Source organism: Filicampus tigris, chromosome 5, assembly GCF_054856515.1.
Source record: "Filicampus tigris isolate MCC_2025a chromosome 5, RoL_Ftig_1.0, whole genome shotgun sequence".
NCBI classification, from domain to species: Eukaryota; Metazoa; Chordata; class Actinopteri; order Syngnathiformes; family Syngnathidae; genus Filicampus; species Filicampus tigris.
Window position 1 is genome coordinate 2,123,394 of NC_141221.1, and position 26,978 is coordinate 2,150,371.

General features: G+C 43.5%; 1 protein-coding gene across 2 annotated transcripts in view; it reads left to right on the forward strand.

Moving 5' to 3' along the window:
- Nucleotides 1–25,929, forward strand: part of pdlim2 (PDZ and LIM domain 2 (mystique)) — a 29,307-nt gene extending 3,378 nt beyond the window's left edge. Inside the window, exons 2-10 of one of the 2 annotated variants that reach the window (XM_086031740.1) lie at nucleotides 1,723–1,846; nucleotides 3,891–4,042; nucleotides 6,994–7,063; nucleotides 7,385–7,536; nucleotides 9,399–9,462; nucleotides 17,736–17,848; nucleotides 22,525–22,670; nucleotides 23,258–23,369; nucleotides 24,313–24,524. In XM_086031740.1, the coding sequence (XP_085887866.1) occupies nucleotides 1,754–1,846; nucleotides 3,891–4,042; nucleotides 6,994–7,063; nucleotides 7,385–7,536; nucleotides 9,399–9,462; nucleotides 17,736–17,848; nucleotides 22,525–22,670; nucleotides 23,258–23,369; nucleotides 24,313–24,343 (933 nt within the window). In that variant the 5' untranslated portion in view covers nucleotides 1,723–1,753 and the 3' untranslated portion in view covers nucleotides 24,344–24,524. Of the gene's footprint in view, nucleotides 1–1,722; nucleotides 1,847–3,890; nucleotides 4,043–6,993; nucleotides 7,064–7,384; nucleotides 7,537–9,398; nucleotides 9,463–17,735; nucleotides 17,849–22,524; nucleotides 22,671–23,257; nucleotides 23,370–24,312; nucleotides 24,525–24,909 lie in introns of those variants that run through there. The other variant, XM_086031738.1, reaches the window with a different exon arrangement.
- Nucleotides 25,930–26,978: the final 1,049 nt, after the last annotated feature.

The following is a 26,978-nucleotide window of genomic DNA, read 5'->3' on the forward strand; positions in this document are numbered from 1 at the left end:
AGTGACTTGTGCTTGCGGGTTTCACTCATTTTAGACCCATTACACCTTCCAGCAAATTATTAAGTTAAGTGTTGCGTTACTGTGAGCATCAGCCAAAGTGACTTACTTGGATTTGCTATCAGTGTCAACAAAATTACTTACAAGGACTATCAGTGTCAAACCTTTTTTTTTTCAAACCATTCAAAGCATTTTCATCCTCACCCATTTTTTGTATCTTCTGTGACATACAGTAATTCCCTCCAAGCATTGCGTGTACAATAATACACAGAACGTTGTGATTTGTTTGACTGTTTTCAAATGAAGCGACGTCACCATGAATGCGCACATTTTTCTAATGGAGTAGCCTTATTTGTAGAGTCCTGAAGGCTCTCGGCATGTTGGAGCAGAAAAAGTTCAACTTTCACATTAGCCTGCTGTTCCCTCCTCGCACCTCCTCCATGTTTTACCCTGAAGGGCAAATCCCTCATAATTATGTCAAAATGACTTTACGCACAGCAAGTGTAAATTCATTCAACTGAAATTCTTCTAAGGAAGTCCGAATGTGCCAGTGACATGAGTGGAGCAAAGTGGGGACCTGTGCAACATCTTTTCGCTCCTGCTCTTTACACACAGTAGCAACATGGACTTCAACAAACTCTGTGTGTAATGACTCATCTTTTATAATGTACTGTTTTTAATTATTTAAGTGGCTAGCGGTCATAGGGAATTCACTATAATGAATGTTCAAATCATTACGGTATATTACTTGTTTAGAGGACTCTTGTTCTTGTTCTGTCATTCAAAACAATTTTTTTTTATTCCGGCTTTTGGTTAACCTCCAATTTGGGGGGAAAAATAAAAAATACAATGATTTTACCCTAAAGAAATTATAAGTGGCTCAAATTTCCCATTTGTCGTCATTGGTGTTATGCCATTTTGTGTTAAAATCGCTTAACAAATTGAAACTGAAAAAGCAAAATCCTGGGGGAGTTAAACTTTATTTTCACAAATTTGCAGAGCTGGGCATTCTGTCCCCAGGACGGAACAGACGGACGGATGCCCATTTTGTAGACGGACAACGAGGGTTTTAAAAAAAAAAAAAAAAATCTATTTTGAAAAGGACTGACTAAGCATGGACGGAAGTGAGTTTTCGTCCGTCCCTCTATTCGTCCCTAACCGGGTCAAGTACCGATGAACGTGTTGTGTTGGGTTGTCTTAAAAAGCAAGACCACTGCATGTTCTCGTCTCCGGAGCCGCTTTCATTAATTGCCCGCTCAACGCTTTTTATGTGCTTCCCAGTAGTCACATTGCACATGCATAGTCTGCCCTCTAGTGGTTCAACACATGTAATACTATGGATGAATAAATCCGTAAATAAATAATTGGCAATATCGTCGCCCTACAGAGTGAAAGATGCTCCAGTGCTTTGACAACATGCATTTATTTTCCTAGTCTCAAATGATTTATTGAAACTATTTGCCTTTGCAGATTCTTGAATTATGTTAGTCATGTGTTCGTAGTTCAGTCCCAGATTCCTTCCATTCCTGTTTGATGTGGTATGCAGTTCGTGTCAAAAGGATTTAGTCCAGTGGAGATGAAATGCAGATTTCAATGTTTCATTGTCTTCACCTGATGCTCTAATGTCAAGCAATGTCTGCAGATGTTCGAGGTTAAAAAAAAAAAAAAAAAGTACACATGCACACGTATGCCTTTTAATGAACAGTCTTTTGTTTTTGATTTAAGGTTCTCAAGCGTGTGCGCGCCAGACTGATCAATGGCACTGACTGTGAACTTGATTGGTCCATCGCCATGGGGCTTCAGAATAGTTGGAGGAAGGGACTTCAAAAAGGCCCTAACTGTATCTAAGGTATTTGTCCAGACTCGCCCTGCTGCTGAACCTCTTCTCGCCTTATCAAACCATATCCTCTGTTTTTTGTCAAAACACGCACGGTAATGGCATGCCATGCAAAGTCAATTTCCTCCTCACTGCGTCCCTTTTCTTGTCTTTGTTTGCATCCACAGGCCGTCTCATACCTATTTCCTTGCCCGCCAAACCCATTCCGAATAGAATGGAAGTAGATTACATTAGAAGGAAACCACTGATTACAGTTACAGTGGAAGTTGAGGTGGGAGGTGAAGTTGTTCCTGGTCTGGAGTGCACACTTAAATGTGTTTTGAATACGGATATGTTTTTCTGTCAATGATGCACGTACCACATGTACCTGTAGTTGACGTAACATGACTGGTTCACAGACCAAGTTATTTATTTTTCTTCTTCTTTTTTTTTTTTTTTTGCAGAAATCTATGTCTGCATTCTTGGCACACGCAGCTCTGCCCGCTTAAAAGCGGGAATGAATTTTTTTCAAGATTATGTTCCCAGCAGGCCCACTAGTTGAAACGGGGCATTCTGATCAATATTTTGTTTGCGGAATAAGTGTTAATCCACTCGGTTTTTTTTAGCCGTCTCTGGGGGCGGCCATTTTGTCTTCTGTCGACCGAAGATGACATCACAACTGCTCACAAGGACCAATCACGGCTCAGATTCAGAGAACAGGTCAGCCGTGATTGGTCGTTGTGAGCAGTTGTGATGTCATTTTCGGCCGACAGAAGACAAAATGGCCGCCCCCAGACATGGCTAAAAACAAATGGATTAACACTTATTCCACAAACGCAAGATTAATCAGAATGCTCTGTTTCAACTAGTGGACTTGCATAGAAGATATTCTTGGGGAACATCCTGCTCCCACGGCGTTGCTTTTACCCACAATGCCCGGCAGCTCTTCAAGCACACAGAGTATAAATTTGGTAGAAACTTGTGACTGAGGTGATGCTTCCAACATTCCGAGTCTCCTTTGACTTCGAAAGCATGTATTTGCCAAACGTTTTTCGTGGCTTTACATAAGTATTGTGCTCTCATTGCATTTCGTTACCGCTGCCCAGTGGGCAAGAGCAGTGCGTTTGCTCGTCTCAAAATATCAAACGTCTCTTCTGAAGTCTCACGAAGTAGTCCGACTCGAAACGATTGGCAGCGTCCGGTTTTGGCTAATAGCCGGTCTTGCTAGTTATCCCCATTTACTTACAGTTTAGAATCTGTCGGGCAGTTGATTGATTTCTTGTTTCGGTTGGGCAAAGAATTGAGAATAACTTGTTCAACTGCCCGTAGTTGATGTTAATCCAGGCAGGTCCTGATCAGAAAAGGCAAAAGCGCCTTTGTGGGTCACCGCAGCAACACTTAATTGTCTCTTGAAGGGCCACGGGCGTGGCCTCTCTGCCCTCTTGCTTGGCTAAAGCGACTGACTGGCATTCTCTCTGCATGCGGACACTTTTCCTCCGGAGACTGAAAGCTCACACTGTCCAGCTCTTTTTATAGTGTTTCGCATTCCTTGTTTTCTTCCCTCTCCCTCTCTCCCTTTTTTTTTTTTTTTGATTACATTTTGCTGAAAATGTCGGTCCACAAATTTGACGAATCCTACGCTCAGGTCCTCGATCTTAGCTTTTGTCAGATAAATGTATGTGAGGCTTGAAAACAGAAACTGACGTTTGCTCCCTTTAAAGTGGAATCTCCACTGATGTGGCGGTGCGACAATGGCTTTGATGTTGAAGGAGTGTACAGTAGTTTGCAAAGGTCAAACCGTCAAGTCTGCCACACTAAGAACTTCTCCCAAAAGGATGTCGATCAATCGTTCTCCGCGTTAACTGACGTTGCATTTTTTTTATGCGCGCCGTCATCATGATGATACGGCCATTAGATGAGCCAGTAGCGTGTATCTTAATCATTTTTGTTTCCAAACTTGTCATTGCTTATCTTCTGTTCCTATTGTAAATTTTGTAAATATTGTAAATGGGGCCTCTGTTGATGAATACTTTTTTTTTTTTTTTTTTTTTTTTTTGTGTTTCTTTTCTCCCAACAGGTCAACGGAGGCAGCAAAGCGGAGCAAGCAGCTCTCAAACCAGGTGATGTCATCTTGGCCATCAATGGGGAAAATACTGCTGACATGCTAAATGCAGAAGCCCAGAACAAAATCAAGAACTCCAAGACCCAGCTGCAGCTGATGGTGGAGAGGTATGCGCCATGAATCAAAAGATTGCGATCTCCGCATTCTTGTGGTTGATTGATTTTTTTTTTTTTTTTTTTTTTTTTTTTTTTTTTTTTTTTTTTTTTTTTAGCATTTCAAATGCATGGATAATATGCAGTGGGATTCTTTTTTTTTTTTTTTTTCACTTCATAATGTCATCACCACAGTCAGTCCTTCCATGGTTTTGTGTTTTGGTTATCATGTAAACACTGCACAAACAAAACAAGTGATCGCAATCAAGGGGAAATACCAGTGTGAATTGGAGCCACATTGTTGTTTTCCCTGGGTGTCCAGCAAACGTGTTTGGAACCCCAACAAGGTTTCCTTTCAGTAAGTTCTGCTCTTGGCTGGAAATTTAGCGGAGGGTCTTCCCTTCATTCCATTTCTAGTCACCGTCTCCCCCGATCCTTCTCCAACATTGTCTTGCCTTCTTGTTGGTTCCAGCCAGACATTCAAAAGCTGTCACGCACATTTGCAGTGCTTTCACATGTCTCCTCCTTGGATGTCCAATGTCCATGTGAGTGCATTTTAAACCTGTGTGTCAGAAGACACACTCGTCTTACTCGTGGCATGCCCGGGACAATGCCATTGTTTGCGGTAGTCTGTAGCACAAACATTCAACTTTTAAGACATCGATGTCATTCTCTGAGTGATTTTTATAGTCGGTCTAAACTGCAGCTGAATAACTGCCAAGCGTGAGCGAATTGAGGCAAAATGTTAAAAATGCCCGACTATTTTAGCCACTGAATCAGTGACACCGCCGTTTGACCTGTGAGATCCCCCTTGACAGCAACACAGCAGGTGGGTGAGGCGTCTTCATTTGAAATTGGTGATTTTCTTTGCCCGCAACACAACTCTCTGAAACATACCGTCTCTGGGCTTTTTATTTTGAAGTCAATCCTGGAGTGTATTAATACCAAGGTTGTCATATAGATTGTGACTGTGTCACAAAAATAATATATTTTTGGGGAGACACTGTCACTCTTTCACTGCCATTGACGAATTTACTCGTCTTTTCACAGTACAGCCATTCAAACCCGGGAATTTATTAACATTTTTTTTCTATTCTGTTCAAACGCTAGGGTAAAAGAGAGTGAATGAGTTAAAGAGGTTGCTGCCCTTTTTGTTTGCACTTCCTAGGGTGTGTTCACAAGCCCATTTTTAAATGTATTGTTTGCGCTGAATTCTGGCAGATCTGGTTGTGTTGCAATAACCGTGAACGATTATTAAAACCGTTTACATTTTGCGTAGTGGAAAAATGGGCTGATTTGCATCGGCTTGAATTTTAACCACTGCTTCAAACGAAAAAATGATTTATATCGGGACCGGGAAACTTAACTCATTCATTGCCATTGATGAATTGACTTGTCTTTTCGCAGTCCAGCCATTCAATCCCAGGAATTTTTTTGTATTTTATTTTTTTTCAAACATTAGGATAAAAGACGGTCTGAAAATGTCTGGCGATCAATGAGTTAAATGCTGGAGAGGGCCACAATTTTTCTTGCACAAAAATGAGTGCAAGAAGTTCACCTTTTTTTCTGCTTTAGGCAGGTGCCCTTGATGACAGTTATAAAGACGTTACACGAGCCAAATGAGAGCTGATTTCTGTTGATAAAAATTCATAGAAAGTCACACTCAGTATTTTTGTGTTTACATACATTTACATTCATGTTTGTAATGGAGAGGACAGTGCTCATCACTGATGTAATCCATCCGATTGTCTGATGGCCACCACACACTGGCAAAGGTAAACGGGGGGGAAAAAGTGAGTAATTCTCAGTCATGCAGATCCCATTTCAAAGCACTGATTTTTATTTTATTTTTTTTCCTTTCTAGTCCTCTGGAGAAGTAATGTTTTTCAGCTTCTGTGCTTCTTCCTTGTCTTGTCATCGCTTTCCTACACACAGTATAGCAAGCCTGGGCAATGGGAGCTGCTGTGTTTCTGCGTGATTTACCACAGGCGTTCGAGCCTTCCTGTGTGCCTCATTACAGTGCCTCAGGCTTGACCAAGAGCCAGTCGTCCTCCAGCCCCGCAGCTAGGGGGGCACTGTGTGTGTCTGTTTGAATTGGACACTGAGCTGCCCATTTTCCCCCTTCAAAATTGAATCATCAAATTGCTTGCAGAATGTGTTTTCCTTTAAAGCGAAAGTGACTGCAGTAGTTGGAAAGAGGAGAGCAATCGGAGGAGTGTTTTCGAAAGAGTCAGATGCCAACAGACTTGTTTGAGCATTATCCTAAGCAGTCCGAAGATTTTCCATACTGTCATTTTAAACAATATATTCCCATCAGCGAGCGTTTGATATGAATTGACGCCCTTTTATTATTTTACTTTTTTTAGTCGGCAGTAATTGTTTCAACATTGATGTACTTAAAAACTGTTGGATTGAAAATAAAGGTAGCTTTTAAAGCCTAAAGCGCCTGGCTCAACAGCTCCCCGAAACCGTCGGTCGTCCTTGGAATTACCCTTGAAAACCTGAAGTTTTCCCAGAAATTCAACACCGACAAAATAATGAATATCTCAGCCCCTGTTGCAGACAGAAACATCATTCCAAAAGAATTTTAGACCTTAGACATGTGGCTTGCACACAGGCCCGAGTTTATTCATCTTTACTGTTTCAATTGGAGATGTAAAAATAAAGTGTCAGTGTAAGAGAAGCACTATTTTGAATGTAAAAAAAAATGGAGTGGTAATTACCATCCTCTATTCTGTTACAAAAACGTCAATATCGCCAACACATGTATATTGTGATTATATTGGCTAAGAAACCGAGAATTGGATTAAAAAATGACACCGACGTATCCGCTCTCCCGGCTTTAAAGGTAGAAAGACGCAACAGCGCTCTATTGGTCGGAACGCGGTTATGCGCTTCCGTTCTTAATGGGTTAAATCATATGTTACTCTTCGATTGATTACTGCTGTGGATTTTTGTCTCTCTAGGCCCGAACTTTCCAGTCCAAAGCAGACAAATGGCATCGGCACCCCTGAACAGCTTACTGGGCGCTTTCAGGTCAGGTTTATTTTTGTTCTGCGATCTGTCTGTTTGGAATTTTTTTATCTTGTAAACAATACTCTGATGTGTAACTCGATCTCCACAATCATTCACAAATCCGTTTGATTTACTGTTTCCTGCCATTACGATGAGTGAGTTTTGGTCAACTGATTTTGGTGCTGCTTTAGTCACTTCATTTCGGTCACATCGAGTACTGTTTTGACGTCGTTGCGGGTGCATAACAACTGTGAAATCCAAATGCAATGATGACCAATGAAATTACAGAATATTAATCCAATACTTACGCTCTGCCCTGCAACGGTATTTTTTTTTTTGTAGGAAGCAGTAATGGTAAGCAGAGACGAAAACCAGAACTATCGAGATTACAGCATATCCAGCCCTGCATCGCTGTCACCTGTGCCGTATTCACCACAACCTCCGGCCAGTCCTGATGGCAAGAGGGAGAGCTCGACAACCACCACCAACAAGAGGTAGTAGATCCCCTAATCCCAAATTTAATGTGTCCATGTATCTTAAAGCGCACTTGCGTCACCGTTGATGTATGGAGGTTGTGCTCAGAAAGCAGATTTTAAACCTGGTTCACGCGGCAAGATTTCAAAATTGTCGGCTGACTTCCAAACTCTGAGAGACTCCACACGTGACGAGAAAAACTCACGGGTATAACGGTTTTGAACGTACTACACGGCAAGGTCAACACATCACGCACCAACCGATTCATTCACGGATATTGTCACGTCCGACGCAAAATCTCTCAGGGCTGGGTAAAATTTTAAAATAGACGACAGGAATAAACGTAGTCCGAAACCCACGCATTTAATCCGTCTTTCGTCCGTAGTCCGTCTTTAGTCTATTTTTCGCCGCGAGGAACAATAGTCAGTTGTTGTTGTTGCTTGGGGGACAGATTTGAGTGAGGGACCAGACTGTCAACAGGCTTCCATGGCGCAGAGTCACTGTGAGTCACTCTTTCTGTTCAAATGTCGGCCAGTGGGCGGTGCGCTATTGAAATTTGCAGTCGGAATCACTGACGGAAGCTCGTTCAAAATCAGAGGCGCACCGGCAGATAGTTTACTATTATCCCCCCCCCCCCCCCCCCCCAGGCCCCTGAAAAAAAGGCGAATGATGGACAACGGAAGGGTACCCGCGCTGTACACGGATGACGAATGTTAATTGACAAATAATAACGCTCAATTTTTAGTAAAATTCTCAGCTCTGCTGAATAGCATTTATATTGCTTTTGAATGTTATGGGATTGGAGTGACTCTTCATGGTCAAGACGTCAGGCGCTACTAAGGGAAAAGAAAATGAGTCAAACTTTCTATTTTGACTACAAAATGTATGAAATTATGAATTGGTCGTTTTAATTGGTTTTGTTGCCAAGTGTCCACGGTTTAAGCAGGAGGTTAATGCCCTTTTGAGGTGGTTAGCAATGATTCACGGACTCCTCCGCAAATGGCGTAAATATTGTATTTATTTATTTTAAAAAATAAATCTGGAAATTAGGGTCCGGGTAAAGTAAGGCATTTTTAAATCTTGTGTGCAGGACAACTGGCGTTTAGAGAAGGTGAACTAATTGCTGTGCATTTGATCTCTCCGAATTCATAATTTTTTTTAACGTGGACTGAATTAATTGATCATGGTCAAAAAATGACAAGCAATCTAGGTATAATTATCCCGAAAGAATGTTGCTCGTCCGTCTATTTAAAGCTCCTTTGGCTGTATCCATCTGGCGCTAGTTGAGTCTTTGTGGAAAGTGTTGTTTGACAAGTTGAATAGGATTAAAAGTGGACAAAGTGCTCTCTTGACGCTGCAGCATCCAGTGTCAATCGGTATGAGGATAACAAAGTGGAGCCGCAAGCTTTGACTGTAGTGACAAAGGATATGCATCGGAAATCACATTCCTCCATTTGCAGTCGCTTTAACAAAAGCAGAATGTGGAACATTCACCACACTTATTGTATGCTGGCCATTGGTGGACTCCCCATGACCATTTTTATAGGTCACAGGTCAACTTTTTGAGCCCTTCCTTTTTTTCCGAACGCATTTAACTTTTATCATAATTAATTATGAGTATTTTCTCAAATGTTTGAGGTGGCCATGTGTATAAATACATTGAGGAGGGGGGGGGAAATGGTCACTTTGGTTACCATATTACTGGACAGCATACAAATATGAATACTCCAAACATTGACTTCGTAAACGACATTCTCGCTGTCATGCACTCTTCGTTTGCAAAATTTTATCCAAAAGTAAAAAATATGTACCCAAACATGAAATATCTTGTCCATATTTGTGTCTAAATGTTCAAGCACCCGTTTCTTTCCTTGTGTTATAGTGTCCAGCTGCGCTCATGGTCACCAGAGGAGAAGAGCTACAGACTGTCCAGGCCACTTTCACAGGTCGTTTTTTTTTTTTTTTTGTTGTCAACATTTTTGCGTCCCGTTTGAAGTTTTCTGTGTGCCCGGTGCGTCTTCCTCACAGCCAAAAGGCTCCTGGTTTGAATCTTTGCTCCGGCCTTTGTCTTTGGAGCTCGCCCTGAGTTTTCTCTCGGTACGCCGGCTTCCTCACGCATTCCAAACAACGTGCATGTTTGTCTGTATGCGCCCTGCGAATGACTCGCAGCCAATTCAGGATGTTCCCCACCTCGCACAAAGTCAGCTGTGATAGGCTCCATTTCACCCCTGACCCTCCACCGGATAAGTGGCAGATGATGAATGGATGGTTTGTTTTCAGTGATCCGAACATACCGTTTCATCCATTAAGGCAGGGCTGCCCATTACGTCGATCGCCAGCCTATCATCCGTCCTCACGTGCAAAAAAAGTTGACTTGTTTTATACGCGCCGAATGGAGCAAATGGGCGGATTGTTGTTGCTGCAAATCTGCTTGAGGCTGCCTATCAGCAGCTCCTGTCCGGACTATGCGTCCCTGGCCGATTCCATTCAGTGCAAGTCATCAGAGTAAGCTAATTACAAAACATTTTTTGTTGTTGTTGTATTGTGCAATATAGGTTGACGCAGTCACGCCAGTTTTGCATTTTTAGTAGGCGGCGGATCATTTTGACTCGGTCATGTCGCAAGTAGCTCTCAGGTTGAAAGAGTGTGGGCGGCCCGTCATTAAGGCGCGATATGAATCAAACGTTGACGTTTGTCCCCATCTTTGGCCTGATGCTGCGGTGCAAGTTTGTACAGTACATTGTGCTGGACATGCTCCCACTGTATTCTTGTCATCATAACATGTACATCAATCTCAGGCTTTTGTGTCTCTCTTGATTATCACTCTGAGATGCAATTATTTTGACTGCAATGGTCAAAAATTGGTCTAGGAGTGAAAGAAGTGTTTGAGAATGTCTTATTCTTGAACTGCAGCACATTGTGGATGATGCCAAACTGTCAATGTGTTATATGAGGACCTTACTGTCAATGACAGGATACAAAAACAGTTTTCACATTTTTAAAAACATTTTTTTAAAATATTTCACATACAAGCCAGGCGGCAGTTGGAAAATATTTGTCGTAAAATCAATGGCCCTAACTTTCGGTTGTTTGCAAGAAGAGCTTAAGCCGTCAAATATATTTGAAGGGGTTATCATGTGAATGCCAGCAAACAATGTTGTGCTTATTTACAGTTCCAGCTACGAACCCAAAACGGGCGTCCGCTGAGCCTTCAGTGAGCTTTGGAGGGAACATGTTGTGGGAAAGTTCATTGTAAATGATTTCAGCTATGTGCGCATGCTTGGCTTCGCCAAAGACTGAACATGCGAGACGACGGAGCAGGAAAAACATACACAAGACCCCTTGTAATGGCCGAATGCATTCCAGAGCTTTTTATAACTCTTGTGGACACTTCATAAAGTTAGATAAATATGCCCGGGTTTGGACTTCAAAACATTTGCCTGTTCCCTCCAGGAGGCTTGAGGCTAAGAAGGTTGGTCTGAAAAATGTGTTCCCGAGTTGGAGCGCTTGCTTTGTTTTCGACGAACGAAACGGGATCCTGACGCGGCAGCCGCTTTCGCGCGCCGCAAGTCGGCCCATCGGGGAGTAGAGGCGAGATTTATTTGCTGGAGCCTTCCGCAGAGAAGTTGCTAAAGTGCGTGTTACAACAGCGGTTGGGTGTGTCCCAATAAGATAACGAGGCGCAGCGTGACGGTGACAATTCCCGCTTTAGTGCCTTTCACACACGGGACGGAAAGTTGCCAAAATGCGGGCTTAGATGGCCGGCTCGAAAGAGGTCTACTGCCACTTGTGTTGTAGCAGTGCCCGGTCAGAAAGTAACGACACGTTAGAAATCACAATACGGAATCCCTCCTGATATCACGTTTGACACAAGTGCGAAGCCTTGAGGCTTCGTCCGGACATTCAAGTGGATTTAGGACATTCACGACTTAACATGTCCATGCGGTTACTTGAATCTGGGCACGGTTGAAACAAGTGAGATAAGTGATATTCGCTCACCGTCGATGCCCGAGGCGACGCTTTGAAACGGAGCTGACCGGGGTTAAGGCTAGCGGAAGAGAATGGACTTTTGCAAGGCAGGAATTTTAACAAGGCGATATAAAGGACCGGTGGCTTTTTAAGTCGTCGCTAATAGCCATTCACTGCTCCGATTGAGGAGTTGATACCATTAGGAAAACGAAGCTGTGTGCGTCGATTTAATGCGATCGGTGTCAGGCGTGGTTCTGACTAGGCAGAGTCCTTGGTGGCATTAGTACTGGTTGCTTGTGTTTGACTTTAACTCGACTTGGATGCCATGATGAAATGTCTTCAAGCTGTAGTTGACCTCCATTTGAATGAAGTCACAATGCATTTCCTTTTGAAAGTTTCTCAATCTACTCTCGTAACAAAATTCTCAACCGGCTGACTCGCACTCCGTTCCACTCAGCCTGTTGGAATGAACTCGAACAAGCTCACGTTTGTCATTTATTTATAGCTCCACCTGGTCATATTTGTAATTGTTGTTTCACTTGGCTTAAATCACCACTTCCCTCTTTGAACTTGAGTTGGTTGCTTTGACAGAAACAAAGAGTCAATAGATCATAGTTGGCATCTATTTTTTTTTTTCCGTCTCGTTTGTAACCCGAGTCAAATTGTGACTTTGCCAGAATTGTACAATCGATGAGTCCCAGTTTTGAGCTGACCTGCGATTTGAGATTTTTGCCTCGTGCAGCACGCGTTTGCGTCCGCAAGCCGATTTATGAAATGCGATTTCTGAGCGCCGACTGCGCTCGACGGCTTCAGTGTCTACTATCATTTCGCCGGGTGGATGACTTGCGGGCTTTTGGCTGACCCTTTTCCATGAATGTTGTCAAGCGAGGTTTTAAAACGATCAGCGTCCCGCTGCAGCGCTGTGATTAGCGAGTTGAATTCTTTCAGAGCGCCCCGTGGGGAACTGGCCGGCAAGAGGCCTGCCTTGGCTGCCCTGTGTATTATGCTGCTTGGGCTGGCAGGAACACTGCGGCTCAGTAAATGTGAGTTGTGGAGAGCTCCCTGACAGGGACCTCTGTCCCGACGGAGAGGTGAGCGCCACTACCGGATCAGGTGACCGGCCCGTTCTGAAAAGTGCTTCAAAGGCTTTTCCACACTTCTCTTTGGGTCCCTCAAGTGAGCAAAGTGGGATGTGCGCAACAGGATCCCCCGTTTTCCAGGGTGTCGGGTATCCTGGGAAAATTCAGTGTACAATTGAGGCTGCGATGGTCCGGGCTGTGTACGACCGCTGCTGGTTTTCCCGATGCATTACAAGGCTCGTCCTTGTGTGACCAGAGCCGGGAGGAAGAGGGGGGCGGTTGCGGAAACCGAGCAGTCCGCCCGCTTTGCCAAACCGTACCAATTTGCGACGTCAAAGACGTTGCTGGAGTGAAGAAGTGCTCTTTGTGCCCGAGAGCGAACATTTGCATACATAAACACAAGTTGTTTATAGGTAAAGATTTGGATTGCAAGGAGGGGGCAGGACAAGATCAACTTTTGCTTCCGTCTCGAGATGGTGATCCACTTTATTCGTTACTTTTTTTTTTTTTTTTTTTTTTGTGTTCTGATTGAGAGTTTGGAGAGCCTGTTGTGAGTTATGGAGCAGGGTCTTTTCCTCAAGTGTCCATCTATTTTGTTATGCAAGTGCATATTTTTTCAGAAAGTCTTCAGTGTCACTCCCTGTCCCCTTTTAGGTAACGTGATGATAATATAACTCCGTACCAATACAATTACCATTATCACCTTTGTAATGATGCGTAGCTTAGCTCGCACTCTGGAATGAAGGAACGCGTGTTCAGTTTTTTTGGAGTGAGACTGCCGATTTGGCAGCCTCGCGCTGCCTAAGCCGAGCCAGTGTCATAATTTGAGCTGGCAGTGGCCACGTTGAAGGGATGTTTTCTTCCTCTGTGCACAGTGAGCCCTGTGACTGGACTGCGTAAGGCCTTTTCACACGGACTTGTAGCCTGTAGCCTTAAAAGATGGGGAGCCACTGTAGCCTCTGCAGGCAGCGTGCGTCTCCTCTCCCCAAACCCCAGCAATTGATCGGCCTGTCTCGTTCATTTGAATGTTTTGCTCTCGAGCAGGAAAACTGTGGAGCTTGGCATTTGCTCCCACTGCGCAGCCCGTGGCACGCTCATGGGGGCACTGGCCCTGCAAGTCTTGTGCGGGGGCGTTGGCTGGAGGAGATGTGGATGATAAACGCTGTACATTCAAACTTTCATTAGTACTAGTGTTTGGCCTAGTAAGTTGGCCGTACCTCATTGTTGTTCATCATTCACATTGTGTGGTGAGACGGTGGATGAACAGATATTGCACTTTTTTGATGGCAACGCCAACTATCCCAAAAATAAATCTTCCTCGGCATCTGTACTGCGCGGTGCCGGTCCATGCCCTGTAATTGAATCCGCAGCGTGGTAATGATGATGCCGAGCGGCTTGCTTGGATTGCTTGGAGCCAGACCAAAGGCCCCTCCGCTGCATGGCACCCGTCCCCGGCATGTCCGTAGGCCGTGATCGGAAACAGCTGCTCTCACTACAGTTTGCCATTTCCTGTTTTTGGTTCTTGAGCTGGTCAATAATCAGAGACTTGGTTTGCTTTTGAATCCAAATCATTACCACCTGCTCTCAAATGAAATTGTATGCCATACCGCATTATGTCATAATGTATTCTGTTTATTTTAGGGCAGTCAAAGTTAAAGCATTAACTATGGAGATTAATTCAAATTTGATAATGCACAAAAAAAAAAAATGAACTCGGTTAACTCAGTTTAAGGGCGGCGCGGCGGGCGACCGGTTAGCACGGCCGCCTCACAGTTCAGAGGCCGTGGGTTCGATGCCGGCCCCGGCCTCCCTGTGTGGAGTTTGCATGTTCTCCCCGTGCCTGCTTAAGTTTTCTCCGGGTACTCCGGTTTTCTCCCACATTCCAAAAACATGCACGGTAGGCTTGATTGGACACTCCAAATTGCCCCTCGGTGTGTTTGTGAGTGCAAATGTTTGTTTGTCTCTGTGTGCTCTGCCATTTGGCTGGCAACCGATTCGGGGTGTCCCCCGCCTACTGCCCGAAGACAGCTGGGATAGGCTCCAGCACGTTCGCGACCCTTGTCAGGAGAAGCGCTTTGGATAATGGATGGGTGGAACTCATTTTAATTTACTTCCTGTAGCAGCTGACCTCTGCTCACTGTGCAGCCAAACTTGGAGGAGAGTCACAAAGTCGCAAAGACGGACGCTTACGTAGTTTTACTTTAAAAAGTTGCTCATTGGGGAAATCCAAAATAATTTGCACCCTTTGAAAAGCCAAATTCAGATACCATATTAGTTGTACGTCTTTAGTGTATCGTTCAACTGTTGTGTTTTATACAATACGATACAATACAACTTTATTTTTACAGCGCATTTTTATAACAGCCACCGCTGTAACAAAGCCCTTTACATTACAACAACAAAACAGCAATAACAAGTGAAAGAAAGAAATTAAAACACAAAATACTACGTACAATAAACACTCAGCCACTATTAAATTAATTGTCGATGATTTTGATCGTTGACCTAGTCGTGACTAGTTGACTAATCTTGGCCGCCCTACTTCAGACCATTTTTTTTCCCTTTGTATATTAATCATTTTAATGTTGGTACCAAAAGTAGTCTAATTTATCTACAGTATATGCGTAACAGTAACAGAACTTTTAACCAAATTGAAGCCTTAATTAGCACTTAACACAAAAATCTGTTCACTTATAAGGCCTTTCTTCATAATCGTACTTCTTATTTAACAAATTAGCTCGGCTTTGTTATTCAGTCATTCAGATCCTCAAAGGTGCCAAACTCAAGGCCCGGGGGCCAGCTCCGGCCCGCCAAATAATTTTATGTGGCCCGCGAAGGCAAATCATGTCGACGTCATGTTGCTTGCTAAAATACCAAAATTGCAGATTCTCCTCAATTTTCACAACATTGAGCAATTGCAAGCATTTTTTTGTTGCATTCCCCCCTTTCAAAAGAACTTGGGAAAATAGTTGAACCAACTGGATTGCGTTGTGTATATGATTAACAGTTTTAGGTGGACATCTTTTTTTTTTTGGTTTACATTTACACCTTGCTTTTACAATAGATCGTTGCTTTATTTGTAATCGAGACATAATTGGAAAAGAGTGGCCCACTGAACAAATGAAGGTTTCCAATCGTACTGCCGGATGGACTACGCCGTTTTTTTGCCAGTAATTCACTCATTTGGGAAGTCGGTGCTTGTGCTTAAGTGTTCTGTCATACGCTGAGCATATCCTGGGACTAAATCCGCAGCATAAAATCATCATAGGTTCTGAATGCACTTCTGTTAAGCACCCCAACTTTATCCTGCAGTCATTGGCGGAAACCAAAAAGCGTCTGGCAGCCCGACGCGCCCATGCTCGTGTGCGTACGAGCTGGGCGCATTCGTGCGCACACGCAAGATTGATGATGCACGGATGGTGGTATGTTGCATTGCAGGTCTGAGATCATGCATATTTGATTGATGCACAATGGGCCAAGCAATGATTTTTTTTTTTTTTTTTTTTTTTTTTTTTTTTACCCCCAAGCGGTTTACTGAGTCTAATCTAAAGTACTAACTAGCTGTACTCCGTTCACTGCAATTAAAGCCTTCAGAGGCCATTGGTTTGTTTTTCTTCTCATTCTTTTTGTTTTTGCTACACTGAGCTGCATTCCTCTTGAGTCTCATAGATCACTGTTGGGATTTTCACTGAGAAGGGGGGGGAACAAAGAAACAAACGGCTGCCGGCCGAGAGCACGAAGATTCGTACTAAGCAGCCAGACGGTTACATAACGTACGATTTGTTTGCATTAGTGAGGACTCGTCTGGTTTCATCGGGTCTTCCTGAAGGGATGCATGCCTAAAGCATGCGTGTCTGTCGGGTATACGCAGGCCCTTCGGGGGCTCACAGCAGGGGAGCGCATGGGTGCCTCGACATTATTGTACTTTTGCTTGATGGAGTAAGTGGTCTCACTTTATGAGCCTGCAGTTATTTTGTTGGGATTATCCGGGGAGGAATCTCAGGGAGATGCCTCCGTCATCGTTTTTAGTCGAGGCTTCGCGGCACTTCACCCCACCAACTAATTTGCGCTCTCACAAACAGGAAAAGAAGAGAGAAAAGTGCTCTCGATTTGAGAATCGAAACATTGTTGAAAGAGTTGTTGGGTTGAAAGCGGGTGGGCGCATTGAACACGCACTCCCACCGTCTTAAATTGATGCGTGGAAATCTTGAAGGTGAAATCGCCACCCTCTTTTTTTTTTAACATGTCAGCTGTTGAAGGTTGACAAGGGAATTTACGATAGGTAGTCATATGAAAGCTGCACTTGTTAGTTGCTCGTTGTTCGTTTTTAAAAAAGTGGCTTTCCATTCCTGTGGGCAAGGATCTGGAAACGGTTTTGAAAATAAAATTTGCATCGAGTCTAAATGTGACTGCAGTGGACTAATCATAGACAAATGAGGTCAACAGATTTTGTGGTTGAGAATTTTATTTGTTGGACTTCCTGCAAGTGTCAGTCGTGAGTTGTGTGCCATGCAAAGTTTTAGCGCAAGCGTGCTGGCTGTCAACTCGCTCATGAAGTCGCTGATGCCATAATTATGGCTTAATCAGTCAACCTTTGCTCATGTAACTCTGTAGGTGATTGTTGTTGTTTTTTTGCTTTTACAGCTACAATAAAATGAAAAAAAAAGAAAAAAAAACATTTCGCCTCAGCTCAGCTGTTTTGAGTGTCTTTTGTCTCGACGCCCTGCGGCGCCCTCTTCTGTCCAAATGACATGAAGGGAAAAAAAAAAACTTGAGAGGTGCGACTCGTCCAATATTCCTTATAAGTGCAACTTCTGATCTGTGAAAGTGGACATTTGCTCAAGCATTGCAACTAATTGTGAGTTTATAAAAACTCAAAGCTAAAAACGGGTGGATTTTGCTCCTTAATAATAATCCGAAGGTCGTGTTTAGACGAGTGCGGCTGCATAGAACGTAGTCTGATAAAGAACATATTTGGGTCGACTTCCCCTATAAGACCGTCAAGGTGTTTTGGTAATTCAATTTTGTTCCGTTTCTTTTTTTTTTTTTCCTGAGGTAATGAAGTGATTGTTCACCAAGTAGACATTTGTGGCCAGAAGCTCTTTGTCACGGATAACTGTTACTTGATTTTTAGCTGCTGCCTAACACTCTTGACTGCTTCTTGTTGACAGGACTTCTCTCCTTCAGACTACCGAAACAGTTCTTTGTCCAGCAGAACCCCGACCCCACCGGGACGCTACTCACCTCATAGCGCCCTTGATCAGGACATGTCTCCTCATCGCAGGTAATCACCGTTTACATTGTACCTGCTTTTGGCTGTGCGATGCATTGACCATTATTCTCAGGCGAATCTATAGTCCAGTTGATTTCAAGTCAGTTCACTTCAGCTCCGAATGCGGACCAAACTCTGACATTGGTGGTACAGTGACCCAACAGCCTGGATGAAGAAGGCATTCGGTACACCTAAAGAAGGGACACGGTCAGACAACTATTTCCGCACAAGGCTTTTTTTTTTCATTGCTTTATTTCGAACATATTAGAAAATAATACATAAAAATAAAATAAGAAGAAAAAAAAAACAACAAAAAGGAGTGCCATTTAAGTGCATACAAAAAGACAGACATACATTACATGTAAGAAGAAGTATACTTTTTCATTCGACATCCAACTGTGAACTGTAGTCACAATAACTCCCAATGAACGTGTTGCAGTGTATTAGCACCCTCAAGTGGTGCAGAGTTGACACTGCAGGCAAACTTTGGCCACTTGAATCAGCATTGCCTTGCCCACTGACCCACTTTCGTGAGCTCCGGCTCGGCCGCAAGGTTAGTTTAACACGCATTGCAAGTTACAATGTGGTATACATTGGCTCAGTGCTCAACAATAAAAGTATTAGTCACATACTCATTTGTATTTTATGACGGCAAAGAATTTTCAAAGTTGCCTGGAATCCGGGTAACCAGAAATGGCGACCTTTCTCTGCTGCACGCGCTGACGCCACTGATACTTCCGCGCATGGAAGCGGTTACTTAGTCTCAGGAATTCTTTTGTAATGCATGTAATTATAAATATTATAATTACGCGTGCGCAAGGTATATTACAAATTCACGGCTTGTAATCTAAAACGCCAAATCTGCAGCCATATTGTTTTCAAACGGGTGCGGTAGCAACAGATGTATGATATATGATATGATAACGGCTTTTAAATGGCGGCGCTTGCCATGCTCTGTGATTCATGAAAATCGTTTTTACCAGCACTTCTCGAAACTATGTGAGGCTCGGCTCTGCTCCGACTATATAAATAATGAAGTAACACGAAAGTCCACGACACCAAAACGTGTGGAACATAATAATCCGTCCTTAGTTCTTTGGAGGAATTATGTCCAAACCACCACTTTATCAAATGTACCTTTGTAACATTAAATATCATATTGGAATGAAAGTACACTTTTTTTTTTCCACAAGCACTTGGTACTGTTAAACATATATGCAATCTGACAATTTATTTTTTTTCCCCCTAAATCTTACGCACAATCCCCCCCCTTGATTTTGGAGGCTTCGGTGTTTGCAGATTTTCCACATACAGCATTTGTTGACCTCAAACAACGAGGCTATGGATTGATTCACATGTTTTTTTTTTTTGCCTTTTGAAGACTACTGGAAAATTGATCTGCAAAGTCCTTAATGAAAAAGTGCTTAAGTTTGGCCATGAAAAAGGTGTACGAACCCCGTGGAGCGTTTTCTCCAGCGGCCCATTCCAGTTTTGCATAATTGCTCTCATCGCTAATCGTTCATTTAAAAGAGTTTTTAATGTTTCCCATGTCCGGAATCCCTCTGGCTTGAAATCAAATGCACAGATATTCCTTTTGTATCATTGTCGATTGCGCCCTAGTTTCAAAGGCCCGTGTTGAAATCGCAAACGGGCTGTCCGACTAATAGTTTTCCTCACTATATTCCGATAGCTCTGACGTGACTCGTTTTCAGTGTGCTGGTGCTGACCGTTGTGTTGCTCAACCAAATGTCTTGTCAGAAAACAAATAGAGCTTGAGAAGAAACTTTGTCACTTCTGCTCTCTTTTGTGACCATCGTTTCTTGTCTTTACACAATGGAGCAGGATGGACTTTTGCCCCGGTTGGGTAACCACAGTTGATGTGTCAACAAATGCAGTCATATGCAAACATCCAATGAAAACGCCCCCCCCCCCCCCCCCAAAAAAAATCAGATCTCCCCTAATTGGCCTCCAGTTTGAAGCCCCTCTCGGTTTCCCCTTAGCCAATCACGCCCACTTTGACGCCATTCACCCGCCCATTTGTGCATGGCGGCCAATGAGTTGCAGACTAGAGACACACCTTTCAGTCCAACTTTTGTTTTTCAGTCGTGTCCGCTTTAGAAACTCGAGGTGTCAGCTTTGCATCTGGCTGTGTGTGCGTGCGTGTGTGTGTTTGTGTGCGCTGCAATGTTCTTTTATGCATGATACGTCACCGGGAATGCGTCTTGTTGTTGTGTAGCTTTTGCTCTCTCCAAGGTGAGTGCCACCATTTCAAGTTTTCTCTTTTAGTTTATGGAGAGGTTGTCACCTAAAGATCATTTGAGGCGGCTGCTTTAAGAGACGTTTACCTGCACTATTCATAGTTTTATCAGCACTCCCCAAAGTGTGATGTTGAACTGCCTGTGCAGGATGAGTGCATGAAAACACGCTGCCCTCAAACTTCAACCGTTGGCCACATTTCAATCTGACGTTTTTTGTTTTTTTTTGCCCAAGCCATGTCTTTGACGCATTCCTGCCTTGTCCTGCTTCTGGCCGCGACGCCATCCGCTGGCATTTGGTTTGCTCCCACCCGACCAATAGTTTGCGTTTGCTCCGAGATTGCATGTCCGAGGGGACGGCGACGGACGCAGGAAAGGAAACGGAGTTGCTGAGGGTGGAGCCCAGCGAGCGCGCGCAGAACTTGGCGTTTGGGCCGGCGTGGTCTGTTTTTGATTTGGGCCGTGTTCCGGGATACCGAGCAAAAAAAGCGTCTGAGCCTTCGCTTTGTTTGGCGCCGTTTTTGTTGTCTTGTCCAGTTGCCATCTCTGGTTTCAGCCACATTCATCTTGTAGGAACAACATGCGCGCGCGCGCACACTACACAACATGTGATGTCTGGCGTCGGTTCGTAGTTTGTAAAGCGTTAGTTTGACGCTCCAATCTCACCTCCTTGTGTCCACAACTTCGTCGATGAACTTAAACTCCATACGCTTCCTTTGGCAACTAAATCGATCATAGAAAACCAAGAACTAGGCGTATGTAAAAATAACCACGATATAAAGGGGGGGGGGGGGTTTAAGAGAATGAGATTGAGAAAGATATATAGAGAGTGAGGTCAAAAAACTGTGTGGCTCTATTGCGTGTTGCCTGACCGGCCGCATCAGGAACTTAAATAGGTACACTTAAATGCGATTTTTTTTTTTTTTCAACTTGTTTACAACAAAAAGTCTCCGATTAGAATAAACATCAATAATTGCTTATTCAAATAATGATTTAACTTAGATCAAATTTAGGCTCCTACATCTGGCCTTGTACATTCAGACTTCGTTGTGGACGAGCGATTCCCCTTTTTCGCATCATCCTTTAGAGAATCAGGCTTCCGCTCGATTCCTTTCTTTTTTTTTTTGTACTGGCCTTTGCGCTTCTGTCAATCCTTCAAATGTTTCGCTGAGCTTGTTTGTCGTATCGGACCTTTTTGAAACGAAGTTTGCACCGGACAAAACAAACAAACGAGCGCCTCTGCTTATTTAAGGGATCTTATTCATTCGATGGTTCTCATCGCGCAGCCGGCTCGACCGGTGGACCCGGTTCCTAGTGGCAGCCGTCCCTGGCCGGCTCACTCCCCACACACACACACACACACACACACACTTGCCTTTCGGTTGAGATTTCAACTCATGTTTTTTGGGGGGGGGGGTGCGTTCATGTCAAGCGCGCAAGTGCCAGCAAATGTGTTTTTCTTTTCCCCACCGCACCGGGAACAAAGAACGCGCTCGTAAACAGCGCTACTGTTCACGTGGCTTGGCCTTCCTTAATGAGCTGCCATGTGCGCCTGAAAGCTTACTCGCACCCCTGCTGTGCGCTGACTAGGCGCAAGTAACCGCACAGAGGCGCTGTGATCGCTTGGAATGGCCTGCGTGCGTGCGTGCGTGCGTGCAGGCAGGCAGGGAGGCCGGCCTCCCGCTTTGTGCGTGTTTGTGCGCTGCAGCCCGTGTTGAAAATGATGTCGTCTCAAGCCTGTGGCGTGCACTTTAGACTGGATGCGGAGAGGTCAAAGTTCCAAAGCCAGCTGTTGCCCCTTTCTTCATCTCCTCTGCATTCCATACACGCAACTACTCACGAAAATATATATATATTTTTTTTTTTTTTAACCAATCTTATCTTGCAGTGCTGGTATTGTTGGTGGATGTGAATTATTAATAGTGATTTTTTTTTTTTTTTTAAATACCGTAAACTCTCTTTATATCTAGGGGCATTGCCACCAGGAAACGTTTCCCCAGATGACAAATATCATTTTCCGATTCTTAGTGCTGCAGGCAGGAAGGCCATCACAAAGAGGTGCTTAAAACCAGACAGGCCTGCGATAGATGAATTTTGACAATTTGGTTTTTCTCTTTAGTGTTCTTTTGTCGACACTTAAGAATGCACCCCAGGGTTCTTGTTCCAGTGAGTTTTTAATTACTATAAAATGTTGTTTTAACAAGATGGTGGAAGGACAGAATAGTCATTGCTGAGAAATGAAGGTACTGTGAGTTAACAATTGTGTGGACACGGCTGGAATGTACCGCGCTATGCATGATTATTGTGGAAAAGAAATTGCTGAACATGTGAACCATGAAAACGTCTAATAAAAAAAATTGGAGAAAAAAATTTATATATATATATCGTAAACTAATAGTGTTTTTTTTTTTTTTTTTTTTTTAAAAACACCAGTTCAAGCTCCGAAGCAGCCATGCAGAAGTTTGACAGGGACTCCGAGGTGTACAAAATGATCCAGGAGAATAAGGAGACTCGCACAGCACCTCGTCAGTCCAACACCTTCAAAATGCTGCAAGAGGTTCTGGAGGCCGACGAGAAAGGTTGGAACGACACCGCTTGAACCAAAGTATACTTTGTTTTTAAAAGCAAACCTTGTCTGCAACGGTTACTGCGAACATGATGAAGAGCAGTGGACGGTTGAAACTTGATGTTCGCAAGCTGATGCGAAAGCAGTGACTAAACACGCAGGCGAGCGATGGAGCGGGTCTGACGGCGTGCGTGGTTTACATCAGCACGGCCTGGAAGCACTTCAGTCGCTTTGTCCAACGCGAGGAGATTTACGTCACTTGTTGAAGCTGCTTGTTGGCATCTTCTCATTTTCAAAAATCCCTTTTCCCCAAATGTATCGTGCAACTTATACTTCCACATGGACGGACGGCAACATCTGCGCAGCTTTGAGGAGACAAACTCACCGGAGTTTAATTTACTCCGTGAACAGCAGATGGTGGAATGCTTGTGGAGGCCAATGAATTTTTGGATGAATAACATTCTTTTATGACATGAAAAAAATGACCTGCAAAACAAAGTGTGCCACTACGAGTGAAAGACACAAATGAGCGTCAATGGCAGTGAGCGCATCGCTGTCCACTTTCGGCATTGGCGCCTCTCACTGTGTGTGTTATTCCAGAGGCAGCATTGAAGTTCCCGGGAAAGTTAGCGCCCAACGTTCCCAAACCAAGCGCACCCGTGGGAGGAGTCAGCAAATACCACACCTGTGAGAAGTGTGGCACCAGCATTGTGTAAGGTCACATTTTCTCTCCTTAACTTTATTGAAAGACCAAGAACTGCAATCACAGTTATTTATTTATTTTTTTAAAGACAAAGTCAACCCAAACATTTTTTTTTCAAAAATAAATAAAATATATAAAATATAAAATAAAATAAAATATTGCGTTTGTGGAATATAAGAAATCTACCCTGTTTTTAGCTTACTCAGGGGCGGCCATTTTGTCACGTCTGTCGACTGAAAATGACATCACAGTTGCTCAGGTAACGACCAATCACAGCTCAGCTGTTTTCTGAAGCTGAGCCGTGATTGGCCGTTACCTGTGCAACTGTGATGTCATTTTCAGTCGACGGAAGTGACAAAATGGCCGCCCCCGGAGATGGCTAAAAACGGGTGGATTAACTCTTATTCCACAAACGCAATATTGATCAGAATGCCTTGTTTCAACTCCTGGGAACATATTCTTGAAAAAAAAAAATGTTTGGCTTGACTTCCCCTTGAAGTCAAACCCACAACCACAATGACCGAATTGTAAATAAAACCATAGTTTTATATTTTGAAATAGGGCTGGGTTATCAATCAATTTTATTGATTATTTCAAATTTCTCGTGCAAGACTTTTTAATTTTTTTTTTTTTTTTAAATTGATTTATGTTTGGCTTATGTACTTCAAAGTGTGTACTCGCTGACATTAAATGCTTGTGCTGACAAAAATTATGCAAATAAATTTATAAAAGAAGCACTAAGCAACAGTCCCCATACTGAAAATGCAATCAGCCCCCCCCCCCCCCCCCAATATGACAAGAAAGCAAGAAAGTATCTCGAAAGGAAGGCAATCATGGAGTCAATTGTGCTCAACATGTCCGAAGATTTATACTGTGTGTTGCAAAAGTTGTGATTTCTCCCCATGTTGGGAGCTTTTGACCCGCGTTAAGTAGTGCTACAAATATTTTGCAGGTGTCGCCTTTCCTCACCTGTCCAACTCTGAATGAGAAAAGAGCACAAGAGAGCTGCGGGGGAACAGAGTTGTTATTATTGCAGTGTTGATGGCTCATTTTCTGTTAAATTATTGAACATTTGATGTGCTTATTTTGACGAAAAGTTACATTTTGCCAAGGGCAAGTGCTCATTTTCATATCTAAAGAAAAAAAACAAAACTATTTTTCTGAGCTTCCTGTAATTGTTGATGCTGGTATGTGGGGGGGGGGAAGGTTTTATGCTTGTTTGATATCAGGAGGACTACAATTAATCCCGGGGAAGGGGCAGGGAGACAATTTTTTTTTTTAGCACTTGTTTCTAATATCGTTGTTTGTGGGAAAAACAATTATAATCATGAATTGGGTATTTTATTTCCATGCCACTCGGCCCAGCCCTATTCTGTCGCAAACGCTCGCTGACTATGTGAAGGCCACGGATGCCACCGAAAATGTCTTTGTCGTCACCGTTGGACTAGGTGAAAACGTATCTCACATCCGGAGACGTTCGATGTCGCGCAATGCTTTTGCCACACGGTGCTGTCCACTGACTCCGCCCACTCATCTTCCCCACTCGCAGCACACAGGCCGTGCGCATCGCGGACGACCGCTTCCGCCACCCCGAGTGCTACACGTGCACAGACTGCGGCCTGAACCTCCGCATGAGGGGTCACTTCTGGGTGGGCGACGTGATGTACTGTGAGAAACACGCCAAGCAGCGCTACCGAGGTCCGGCCGGCTCGCCGCCATCCAGCGTGTCCCCTCGCCACTGAGCCGCACCCCCGCTGGCCGCCTGACACCCACCCCCGCCTCATCGGACCCCCTGACGGACAATGGGCACGTGGGACGGGGTCAACAACCTGGCACGAATGTTCTTTTCTCACACATTTAACGGCGTTTTGGCGATACTGCATTAGCCCGCACTTGACTTTCTTTTCCGACAATTTGGGGAGGTTTTGCGTGTGGCCCGCGGCCACTGTTGATTGTTAGCTCTACAAATACACCCTCCGTGAGTCCATGTTTGACGCATGTGCTGAGGTGACTGTACCACAACAGCCAAACTTTAACATTGCCACGACTCTTTTTACTCTACAAGATCTGGGTAATTCATTCATAAAACAATAGTTTGCTTAATTACAAAGGGACCAAATCTGACCGGCACTGCATGCCACGCAGTCAGTATGCAATGTGTGCTTGCACGTTTGTGTGTGTGCGCGTGTGCACGTGAATGAGAGGGTGAGAAATAAGTGCTACGTTGATGATTGCAGACTTGAATGATTTTGATTTTTTTTTTTTTTTTTTTTTTTTTCTCGCTTAGTCAGCAGCATTGTCTACATCTCTTTGTTTATGGAATTTAATAGGAGACAACAAAAATATGTATTTGCTGACTTCTTTTGCTGTTGCGTTGCTAATGAGGGATTATTAATTCTTTCCATATACAAAGATTTTGGATGTTTGTGTGATTGAACTGTATTCTATTATATATATATATATATATATAATACAAACACACAATTTTCAATGCATAATGTATGCACAAGGCAGAGTGAAAATAAGTGATAAGTGAACTCTGCATGTGGCACTAAATAAGTAACTTGAACCTTCTTGTGTGGTGTGTGCGAAATTTTTTATTTGCTCCAACACATAGTCGACTTTGTGGCCCAACATGCTTGTGGAACATAGTAACTTTGTTTTTGTCCCCCCCCCTCTTAATTCTGGAGCTAATTGATGTGGCTCTTGATATGTTGGTTAAATCCCAGGTCTGCAAAATGTATTTAACAGACTGCTGGCAGTACTAGCTTGTTGCCGAGTTTCAACTCAATCTTTTCCGGCTGTACCGTGACAAGTTAACCACAAGAGGTCAGCATTGGGTAATTTGCAACTTGATGTGCACGTACGGTATATGGTATTCATTATTTATAACTTTGGGATTAAAAGTGCATCGTGTCTTCCAGGAAGATGTTTCTTTTAAATACATGAAAGCAATCATTTTGACATGTATGATCCTACCTTAAAAGCTAATTGCTTAATCGTTTTTCTCCGTGGGTTCGGCTCATTTCTTGAAACAGAAAATGACTTTCTTAAAAACTAAAGATCATTTGCCCAAGCTGTCTGACAGTTCTGCGCAATAATACAGCTCATTAGCAAAAGGTTGCAAACGCCACACATGCTTGGAGTCAGTACGACCAAAATCCTTCTCATTGCGTGCTTTTGCCAAAAGTTATCTGGACGGTTTCAGCGCAACAACATGGCTCACCGGCAAATGCTCATATCTCTCCCCAAAAAAGGTTTACCAATGTGTCCAAACTAAATTCCTTTCTCAAATAGTCAGCGTTCCCAAAAATGCAGAATCCCTTTGGCATTGTCTAGCTAAGGGAATACATTGATGTATAAAACTGAAAGAAAAGGGGGAGAAAAGAACTTCCCAGCTGAAAACAAAACACGTATGAGCAGCCTCCAAAGTTTGACGTCACACACGCTGCACTCATACTGCCAAGGAACTTGTAGCCATGTTTATTCACACACAACGCACAAAGTAACTTACTAACTTCACTTCCATACATTACTGGTAGAGTACATAAAAATCTTGCCTAAAGTGCTGTAAAGAAAAAAATGTCATAACTACAGTAACACTTTCACTGGTTGCTG